Here is an 11,051-nt window from a genome sequence, read left to right as displayed (position 1 = left end):
CACTTTCTCTTTACCCATGGTTTGATCCTGTCGTGTCTCAGTTGATTTCCCAGGCTCTGAGAGCTTTTCTCTTTGCCTAGTGAATATCGACCTTGCCTGCTGAATCGGATCTTATCAGATGCACGAAAGATCTTACCTGAGTAACGGCAGCTTGTATATACTGTACTGTATCCCAAGGGAATACATTTTTTTGCATACCTTCAACTGTACATAGATATACATGTCATGTTCAATGCTATATAAGTCACTTACAATTATAATCATATTGTACTACTTTGTGCTATGTGTTTAATAAAATATTGAATTCTTGCATTGCGAAAAATGAAGATTGTGGAGAAAAGTGAAAAACATGAATTGCAAAAAAAACAAAAACCTAGAGCTTACAGAACAAAACCAACTTCAGATATGAAATAAGCACGTTGAAATTAGGTTAGAACAACTGGAGGTGTCAATGCAACAAAAAAATTGTTCCCCAGTGCTCTGGTTTCTGTCACAGTGTTTCATTGTGCCAGAAACAGTTTAATTCTGCTGGCCACATGACCCGGAGAGCTGTCTGTGGACAAACGCCGGTGAGATGAGCGCCGCAACCTCATAGTGGCCTTTGACTGGACTTAACCATCCAGGGGTCCTTAATTAATAATAATAATAATAATAATAATAATTTATTTATACCCCACCCATCTGGCTGGGTTTCCCCAGCCACTCTGGGCAGCTTCCAACAGAAAAATAAAATAAAACAATCTATTAAACATTAGAAGCCTCCCTAAACAGGGCTGCCTTCAGATGTCTTCTAAAAATCTGGTAGCTGTTTTCCTTTTTGACATCTGATGGGAGGGCGTTCCACAGGGCGGGCGCCACCACCGAGAAGGCCCTCTGCCTGGTTCCCTGCAACTTGGCTTCTCACAGCAAGGGAACCGCCAGAAGGCCCTCGGCACTGGACCTCAGTGTCCGGGCAGAACAATGGGGGTGGAGACGCTCCTTCAGGTATACTTTACCTTAATGAGAGCCAGTGTGGTGTAGTGGTTAAGAGCGGTAGACTTGTAATCTGGGGAACCGGGTTCGCTCCTCCGCTCCTCCACATGCAGCTGCTGGGTGACCTTGGGCTAGTCACACTTCTCTGAAGTCTCTCAGCCCCACCCACCTCACAGAGTGTTTGTTGTGGGAGAGGAAGGGAAAGGAGAATGTTAGCCGCTTTGAGACTCCTTCGGGTAGTGATAAAGCAGGATATCAAATCCAAACTACTACTCTTCTTCTTCTTCTTCTTCTTCTTCTTCTTCTTCTTCTTCTTCTTCTTCTTCTTCTTCTTCTTCTTCTTCTTCTTCTTCTTCTTCTTCTTCTTCTTCTACCTTTTACCCTGCCCTGTATTCGAGAGGGATGCCTGACTATATTATTTACCCTTGGTATTCAGTTCTGTTTTACTCAGGGTAGACCCACTGAAAGTACATGAAGTTAAGGTCCATTCATTGGCTCTGAGTAAAAAACTGTTGATTCTGCCAGGGATACTTGAGATGAGATTTCTGCATTGCCAGGGGCTGGGCTTAGATGACCCTCAGAGTCCCCCGCCCATGCTACAGTTCTATGAATACCACCCAATGCATTCAACACGAGCCAAATTGTTGGAGGGCTCTTGAATATTAATAGCCCAAGGGTGAGCAGCGCTGGCGGGGATTTCCAGTGGGATCTATAAAAAGATCCTTTGCCACCTGTCATGACCAGAGAACGGCGTCCCGCAGCTGAGAGGAGCCACCCGGGCGCGAGAAGCGGCTGCAGAGACAGGACCACAGATAAGTCTGACCATATTATTTTCTGGTGGTGAGAGAGAGAGAGAAGTTCAAGGGATTGCTGCTTCTTTGAACCCAGCGTAAGAACATTTCCTTGCTCTTTGAAGCTGAGCTTCTGGCCTTGCAGGGGGTTGGGCTAGATGCCCTTGGGGTTCCTCCCAACTCTACAATTCTATGATTCATCCCTGCCCTGAACTCCTTAAAGCTGGGTGGATGCTGCTGCAGGTTATTTCACATGAGCTGTTTACTGAGGCTACATGGAAGTTAGATTATATCCAGATTTATTTATTTCTTACAGAGCATTTGTTCTGATTTCTTTGCAAGGTAGTTATAATGACAATGAGCATTTGGCTTTCCAGAATGTATAAGTTACTGCTTGAGTGGCATACGAAAGATGAGCAAACAAAGAATGTTATGATTTTGTGGGCAAAGGATGTGGGACATAATATCTTGATGGAAGATTGGGGGAAATTATGGAAACAGAACGTGAAATTTACTGCGTGTAGTCTCTTAAGAGAAAATATAATGAAAATGATGTATAGATGGTATCTTACACCAGTAAAAATAGCCAAGGTTTACCATAATAAGGACAATAAGTGTTGGAAATGCAAGAAAGAGGAAGGTTCCTTTTACCACATGTGGTGGACTTGCCCTTTAGTAAGAGATTTCTGGGAAAAGATTTATAATGAGTTGAAAAGAATGTTGAAAAACATCAACAATTGATGACTGGCAAATGAAGATGATGGGAGTACATGGAGATGGCTGAGATGACCGGGAGAATCCGTGACCGGGGAGAAGAAGCGATTGAAGAAGACTGGAAAGATTTTAAAATATATTTGAAAAAATATGCTAAAATTGTATATTAAGATTAGATTTAAGATTGTCTAGAAGCTGTGGATTTAGAGAATATGTGAAGTAGTTAGAGGGATGAAAGAATTGAAGCATTATGAAATTTGTATAAAAATGTATAAGAAATTGCTAAAGATAAAAATGAAATGAAACGCAGACTGATGGAACCCAAGGAGGTCCCTATATACATTGTTAAGGGAACAAATTATAAATTATACATTATTATTAAAAATAAAAAAAGATAATGAGCATTTGTTCTGCATTCATCTTCGGATGCTTGCAGAATGTCTACCTGCCTTCCGGTGTGTCGTTTGTTCATCTCAGTACATTTCCCCCATTGCTTTCCAAATTGCAAAAAGAAGAAGAAGTGGATTTGCTGTTTTTCTGGTACGCACTGGAATCCCTCCTGCAGAATACTGAGCCCAGAGGCACCTCAGTCAGGAGCTACAATTCTTTGGCTTCCGATTTGTTGCCCTGCACACTTTATGCTTATTACAGAATAGAAACTCTAACCCCTGACCCTGCTCTTTGGTGGCATTGTGGGGGCAAAACCCCTGAAGCCTTTCCTACCAAACTGCTTATACTGGGAGCAGATTCAGCAGCCTAGAATCACAGAGCTGCAGAGTTGGAAGGGACCCCCGAGGGTCATCTAGTCCAACTCCCTGCAAGGCATGAATATCAGCTCAAGAATCCCTGACAGATGGCAATCCTTAAAAAAACACTTTTTTGGAGTCTGTTCTGAAAATGAACAGCACTTGGGATTCGACCACACACTTCTGTGCTTTCTTAGGCACGGATATGAGAGGTTTCACTTTTGATCTGCCACTTTCCCTGGGAAAATCTGTTTGCCACTGAATCGGAACAAATGTCAAACTGCAGAAAACCCAACTGATCTTTGTTATGATTCAGAAGGAAACAGTAGGTTTGGGGAAAGCAGCAAGGCAAAAGGAGAACCTCTCAGACCCAGGCCTAGGAAGCGTGGGACGAGCAGAAATGTGGATGAGATCTCAGAAAGTTATTCCTAGTGCTCAGTCGGAATCTCATTTCTTTGCCATTTGAATCCAGCGGCTCGGTTCCTACCCTCTGGAGGAGCAGAAACCAAGTTTGCTCCACGAAACAATCTGCCTGTTGCTTTTCCTCTCCCCCTCTTGGCAATTGTGCTATATAAAGGACTGAAAATATTGGCTGCAATACCTCGACAGCCAAAGTTAATGAAACATACTTTTAGGCTCGTAATTTGGAGTCGCCCCCCAACCCCCGGCTGCCTTTGTGGTTTGGGAGGAGGGCAAAGTTTGTTTTTGTTTTGATGCAAATCAAAAGCTTGAACCTTACCTTGAATTCACCAGATCTGTGAACCCCCAGGTCTGTTTTCAAGTGTCAAGACACTACTGTGAGATATCCAGGCTGGAGAGAAAAACTGGCTTCTTTTGCTTTGTTTTCAAAGCTGTGAAAATGGCTCCTTTCTCTGTGATCCTGCTGCTTCACCTGGTGGGAGTATTCCCAGGAGACCTTCAGGTATGAAGAGGGTGCAAGCAGTGGGAAGTAAAAATTCACACACCCATACACACACACACACACACACACACACACACACACACTTTGGCCCATCAGCCTCCTCAAGCCATCTCCTCCTGTATTCCTTACTCTGGTTATTAGTATTGCACCTATGGAAGCAATAGGTAAAGGGACCCCTGACCTTTAGGTCCAGTCGTGACTGACTCTGGGGTTGCGGCGCTCATCACGCATTATTGGCCGAGGGAGCCGACGCATAGCTTCCAGGTCATGTGGCCAGCATGACAAAGCCACTTCTGGCGAACCAGAGCAGTGCACGGAAACACCGTTTACCTTCCTGCTGTAGCGGTTCCTATTTATCTACTTGCACTTTGAGGTGCTTTCGAACTGCTAGGTTGGCAGGAGCTGGGACCGAGCAACGGGAGCTCACGCCGTCACAGGGATTCGAACCGCTGACCTTCTGATCAGCAAGCCCTAGGCTCAGTGGTTTAACCCACAGCGCCGCCTGGGTCCCTTATGGAAGCAATAGGATGAATAAAAACCGACTCTTCTTGGAATAAAAAATGGTCCAGACCAAAAACATGGCATCAAAGCTTTACTCACAGAACTTTCTTCAAAGCAGACTTAAGACAATAGTGATACATCCAAATAGTTGCATAAAATCATGTGCTTTTCAAGCCCAGGTTCAGCTCCTTAGAAATGTAAAATTATTCCAAACAGAACTGGAATCAAAACTCTTTCACTCCACACAGACTCCATCCCAGCCTGACGTTGTTCCCTCCTAGGGAGAACCATCATTAGTACACCCCTTTTTTTGGTGGTTTGAGAACAAAGACCACTCCCTCAAAATGGAGATTTGCAACTGAATATCTTACTAGTGTGATTGGACAAACAGGCCAAACCCTACGCCAAAGGATAAATGGACATAAATCTGACATCAGGAACCACAAGACAGAGAAACCAGTAGGAGAACACTTCAATCTCCCAGGACATTCTATACAAGATATCAAAGCAGCTGTTTTATTACAGAAAAATTTCAGAAACAGACTGGAAAGAGAAGTTGCTGAATTTCCACCTGGGATGAACAAAGACATAGGATTCTTATCTCATTATACATGATCAAGCTTTCCTTAGCACCTCAGCCCTTGCTCCCCCCCCGCAAGACCATTTGCAGTCATTAACAGTTGTTAACAGTCATCAACAGGTTTACCACTCCTATCAGCCCATCACCCCCACCCCCACCCCCCACCCTCTGGATATACATAAGGGTCTGGTGACTTCTGTTTCAGTGTATCTGATGAAGTGTGCATGCACACGAAAGCTCATACCAAAATAAAAACTTAGTTGGTCTTTAAGGTGCTACTGAAGGAATTTTTTTATTTTATTTCGACTCAGACCAACACGGCTACCTACCTGTAACTAGTGTGATCTAAAGTTAGACATCACTTGAGAGAGTAGCAGGGAGACATTCTCAGCTGATTATCAACCTGTTAGGTACCAGAGATATCTTTATTAGCTTCAATGGAATTTTCCATGTTCCCTTTAGCAATACACACACAGAGCTATTTTCCATTTCAATGTAAAATGAAAGAATTAATGTCCCTTTTCTGCTCCAGGTCCTCTGTTTCCCCATCCAAAGGAGAGACCTCTTCCCCATCAAAGTGTCCCCACTCGACATGGCCTTGACCGCTTTCGATGACCAGTACAAGGGATGTGCGGAGCAGATGGAAGTTGAGCTGGCCGAGCTGAACCGCACGGAGTTCGCCCAAAACAGAGTCTACGCTGAGGCCTGGGAAGAGGCCTCTTCTCAGTGGGAGGAGAGGAAAACCTCTTTGCCTGCAGGGTTCAAGCCCGAGTACGTCATCGCCATCATGGCTTACACCATCCAAGGGCGCCTCCACAGGGATTTCAATGCAGCCGTGAGGGAAGCCGGGCGCACGAGAGACTCTTACCTCAACAACTTCAACTTCAAGACCCTTCACTTCCTCCTGACCAGGGCCCTCCACGCCTTGGGGACCACCTCTCGCCCCAGGTGCCAAAAGGTGTACCGCGGGGTGCGGAACATCCGCTTTGTCTCCGAGCGCCTCAAGGCGGTCCGGTTTGGGCACTTCACGTCCTCGTCGCTAAAGAACGAGAGCGCCCTGCAGTTCGGCACGGACACCTTTTTCACCATCGAGACCTGCTACGGGGTCAACATCAAGAACTTCTCCTTCTTCCCCGGTGAGGAAGAGGTCCTCATCCCACCGTTTGAGAAGTTCAAGGTGGCCAACTTCACCAAAGCCAAGGAGACGACTTACATCCAGCTCCTCTCCCTCGAAGACTCCAGCGTCCACAACTGTGTCTTTGTGAAAGGTAACAGGCCTGTTGCTGGGGAGCAGCAGAGTTTAAAATAATAATAATAACCCCTATAGCACCCATAGATGTGCAAGGTCGCCACATTCTCATTTCTATGTAATCCAAACAGCGCAGGTGGCTCAAGACAGCCAGCCAAGCTGCATCTGGAACAAAAGGGAAAAGGAAACCTCCAGGTCATTCAGCAAGCTAATCAAAAGGGAGTGGGGATTTTGGATAGCAGATATCACAGTCCTTGGGTGCCTGGATGTGTACAAACCTATTCAGATGATCCAGTCTAAATTTGGGGGAAGACCGCAGCTGAACTCTACAACGTACCAACCCTGATGAAATTGCAGGGGGAGCATTTTGTCCTTAGCCTTGGTAACCCCTCTCTTAGAGAGGCACTAAACATGTTATTATCTGCAATGTAGAGATTCCTCTGGCTCTGCGGAGTGGGGAAGAAAGACATATTCTGTGTCCCAGTCTAAATTTCTTGAGATGCCCAGCAATGACACCCATGATGTTTTATAATGTCAATGTTTACAGAAAGCAGGTAACTGCCCTTGTTTGAGGAACACTAGATCAGCGATTCCCACATTAAAAGTTTAGGGAAGCTTTTAATGTTTAACAGTCTATTGTATTTTAATATTTTGTTGGAAGCCGCCCAGAGAGGCTGGGGAAACCCAGCCAGGTGGGCGGGGTATAAATTATTATTATTATTATTATTATTATTATTATTATTATTCCAAATATTACCTAGCTGGGCTCTTAGAGGGAAGGAGGTGGCTGGTGTGTGTGTGCTGGAGGTGTAAATGAACTATCAGACTTTGACAAGCTGGTATCCCTGGATCAAGCTCATGCATTTTGTTGACTTAATCAAATTAAATAATGTTAAATGGATTTTGCAAAACTGCAATTGTTGCTGTTTTGCATTTTATTGTGTTGCTATTCTCCTTAGTGGCTTGTGTGAACCTCTGTTCTGAATAATAAAGGTGAACTCTACTTCCTTGGAGGTTGTTAAGCGGAGATCGGATGCCCCTCTGTCGGGGGATCTTCAGCCGAGATTCCTGCATTGCAGGGGGGGCTGGACTAGATGACCCCGAGGTGTCCCTTTCAATGCTACAATGCTATGATTCTATGAATGACTTGCTTATAACTATATTTGCTTTGCTCTTTGCAGAGAAAAAGTGCAAGCCCCCCAAATGCCGGAACAACTCAGGTGAGGGAGATGGTGATAATTCTCTCCCCCCCCCCCAAACCAACCCCAGACGCCCATGCTATTAAAAGGATGCTAAAGTCTCCTCCTTTTTTTCTTATATTGACAGGTGCAAGTCAGAGCCATCTCTCTGCTAGTGTCCAAATGTCCTTCTTTCTCTGGGGTTGCCTCCTCCTTGCTGGCACCCTGGCACCCCCAGGCCTCCTCTGATCTCCATAATCAAACCTCTGCCTCTCCTCCATCCTTCGCATAGTCCGCTCCTGGGGAAGCAAAGCAGGAGCAAATCGAGAGATTTGAAGGGCCGTTGCATTGAAGAGGGAGCATGCTGTTTGTTTTCTCCTGCTCTGGAGGGTAGGACCCCAAACAATGGCTTCAGGTTACAAGAAAGGAGAGTCCGACTCAACATCAGGAAGAACTTTCTGACAGCAAGGGTTGTTTGGCAGTGGAACAATCTCCCCTGGGAGGTTGTCAACGCTCCTTCCTTGGAGGTTTTTAAGTAGAGGTTGGATGGCCGTCTGTCCTGGATGAGATCCTTGCGTTGCAGGGGGTTGGACTAGATGTCATAGAATCATAGAGTTGGAAGAGACCACAAGGGCCATCCAGTCCAACCCCCTGCCAAGCAGGAAACACCATCAAAGCATTCTTGACATATGCCTGTCAAGCCTCCGCTTAAAGACGTCCAAAGAAGGAGACTCCACCACACTTCTTGGCAGCAAATTCCACTGTCGAACAGCTCTTACTGTCAGGAAGTTCTATTGTACTTTTGGCTGGTGGGTACTTGATACATGTTTGCCTATGCTAATCTTATACCCGTGTTTCTCCAAAAATAAGACACCGTCTTTTATTTTTCCTCCAAAAACACACACACTATGGCTTATTTTCAGGGGATGTCTTATTTTTTTCCCTCCTCCTCCTGCCGCGGCCGGCATTGCTGCTGCGCCTATCACTATTTTTGGGGTATGGCTTATATTCCTTGAATGCTTAAAAATCCTGCTGTGGCTTATTTTATGGCTACATCTTATTTTTGGAGAAACAGGGTACTTATACTCTTGCTGAGACTCCCCTGGACTGCAAGAAGATCAAACCTATCCATTCTTCAGGAAATCAGCCCTGAGTGCTCACTGGAAGGACAGATCCTGAAGCTGAGGCTCCAATACTTTGGCCACCTCATGAGAAGAGAAGAATCCTTTGAAAAGACCCTGATGTTGGGAAAGATTGAGGGCACGAGGAGAAGGGGACGACAGAGGACGAGATGGTTGGACAGTGTTCTCGAAGCTACGAACATGAGTTTGACCCAACTGCGGGAGGCAGTGGAAGACAGGAGTGCCTGGCATGTTATGGTCCATGGGGTCACAAAGAGTCGGACACGACTAAATGACTAAACAATAATCTTATACTTGGGTGTTGCCCTGACATTTCTGTCTATGCTAATCTTGTGTAACCCTCCCCTTTTGTGACATGTTAGTGATGTAGCAATGATGTATTGCTGATGCTGTGCGAACTGTTTTCTGGGATATGGTGGGAAAGTTGTAAAAGTCAATGTTGCCCCATGCTCAAGGTTCTTGCTGCTGTATGAACCTGTTGTGCATCATCAATAAAGGATCTAAGTCTACTTGGCTGGAATTTCCTTCTTTTACTGAGCACATGGACCCGCGGGGGACTTGCACCCCGACCTCTCAACCCAGAATTTTCCTTAACACGATTGATCCTAAAGATAACCCCGTCTCTGCTGACATTTGTTCCAAGGAAATCAAAGATGACCTGCAACCCCAGGAGTCTCTCTGCTCAGAGACAGGGGGAGTGTGTAACTACAAACACACACACACCACAATCATTTGTGCCTGTGTTCCTAATAGGTAACCAAGTGTGAAGGGTGTGTTTTATCAACAGCCCTCCTGGGAATAAGGAAAGGCAACCTCCATTGACTCAAAGAAGACACAAGGAAATCTGCTCAAGTGTCCCATGAGGTCTGTGGGGCCCTTAAAGAAAAAGGAGCCATTTCTGTGCCCTGAGCCCCCAGGTCAGCAGGCCTCCCTGCGAATCCTGCGGAGCTGAGCTCCCCGTCTTCTCCAGGGCCACTTGGCAGAAAGCCAAACCATTGCAATCAACCAATCTGAAAAGATACTCTTTTTCTTTCTCGTTTATTGCTTCACTTAAAACATAAGTATAAAGTACATAAAAATAATGACATAAATGTGGAGGAGAAATCTAAAATATTCTATCCTATTTTTTTCTGCATTATTTAATCTCTCTGTATAGCGGTTTGTCTCCCCCAAAATTAAGATGAAACAGGCATGACAATGCCATTGGGCCACTTTGCATACAGCCTTGAATATTTGCTTTATGAACAACAACTGCAGTTTAACATGAAGAAGCGACATTTGTTGGAACTTCCCTTCCTGGAGAAATGAGCCCGGGTCCTTCCTTGGGGTCTTTTGGCCGGCAGGTCAAGACTCCCTTGTCCCAAGAGGCTTTTGGGAAGTGACGGCTTTGCATGAAAGCGCTGGTGACATGCTGCTTCTGTGGTAATGTTCTATGTGCTTCCAATATACCAGATATATCTATGAATTACATTAATATGTAATGGTTTCTTAAATTATTACACTTTCCCCATGTTGTCAGGGGGTTGTTGCGGCTACTCGCGAGTAAAGGCGCTCCAGTCCGTTCTGTCTTCAAGAGTTTTATTGTGCATCTTATTTACAGTGCAGAGGTAACAGAGAACATGACTGCCTAGTCACTTTCAGAACTCGGCAATGGCGCCCGTCTGTTTCTGTGCCAGCATAATAAGCAAACAGTCTGTGAGCACCTAGAAAGAAACGCTGTGAACACTAAAAGTCAGCATGGGTTTCTGAAAAATAGGTCATGTCAGACTAATCTGATCTCATTTATCGACAGAATTACAAGCCTGGTAGATGAAGGGAACGCTGTGGATGTAGCCTATCTTGATTTCAGCAAGGCCTTTGACAAGGTGCCCCAGGATATTCTTGTAAAGAAGCTGGTAAAATGCGGGCTAGACAATGCTACCATTCAGTGGATTTGTAACTGGCTGGCTGACCGAACCCAAAGAGTGCTCATCAATGGCTCCTCTTCATCCTGGAGAGTAGTGACTAGTGGGGTGCCACAGGATTCTGTCTTGGGCCCAGTCTTATTCAACATCTTCATCAATGACTTGGATGATGGGCTTGAGGGCATCCTGAGCAAGTTTGCAGACGACACCAAATTGGGAGGGGTGGCTAATACCCCAGAGGACAGGATCACACTTCAAAATGACCTTAACAGATTAGACAACTGGGCCAAAGCAAACAAGATGAATTTTAACAAGGAGAAATGTAAGGTACTACACTTGGGCAAAAAAATGA

General features: G+C 45.2%; 1 protein-coding gene across 4 annotated transcripts; it reads left to right on the top strand.

The window, feature by feature from the left end:
• The first annotated feature begins 1,710 nt into the window (after window positions 1-1,710).
• ART1 (ADP-ribosyltransferase 1) lies at window positions 1,711-10,739 on the top strand. 4 transcript variants are annotated; one of them, XM_035116649.2, is made up of 5 exons: window positions 1,711-1,861; window positions 4,075-4,145; window positions 5,759-6,494; window positions 7,657-7,695; window positions 7,802-10,739. In XM_035116649.2, the coding sequence occupies exons 2-5, from the start codon at window positions 4,083-4,085 to the stop codon at window positions 7,900-7,902; spliced, it is 939 nt and encodes a 312-aa protein (XP_034972540.2). In that variant the 5' UTR covers window positions 1,711-1,861; window positions 4,075-4,082; the 3' UTR covers window positions 7,903-10,739. The 4 variants fall into 4 exon arrangements, with proteins under 4 accessions (XP_034972540.2, XP_034972542.2, XP_034972539.2 ...); XM_035116648.2 differs by having other exon boundaries at window positions 1,712-1,861; window positions 3,993-4,145; XM_035116651.2 differs by lacking the exon at window positions 4,075-4,145.
• Window positions 10,740-11,051: the final 312 nt, after the last annotated feature.

Source organism: Zootoca vivipara, chromosome 4 (genome assembly GCF_963506605.1).
Source record: "Zootoca vivipara chromosome 4, rZooViv1.1, whole genome shotgun sequence".
NCBI classification, from domain to species: domain Eukaryota; kingdom Metazoa; phylum Chordata; class Lepidosauria; order Squamata; family Lacertidae; genus Zootoca; species Zootoca vivipara.
This window is presented reverse-complemented; position numbering and strand designations above follow the sequence as displayed.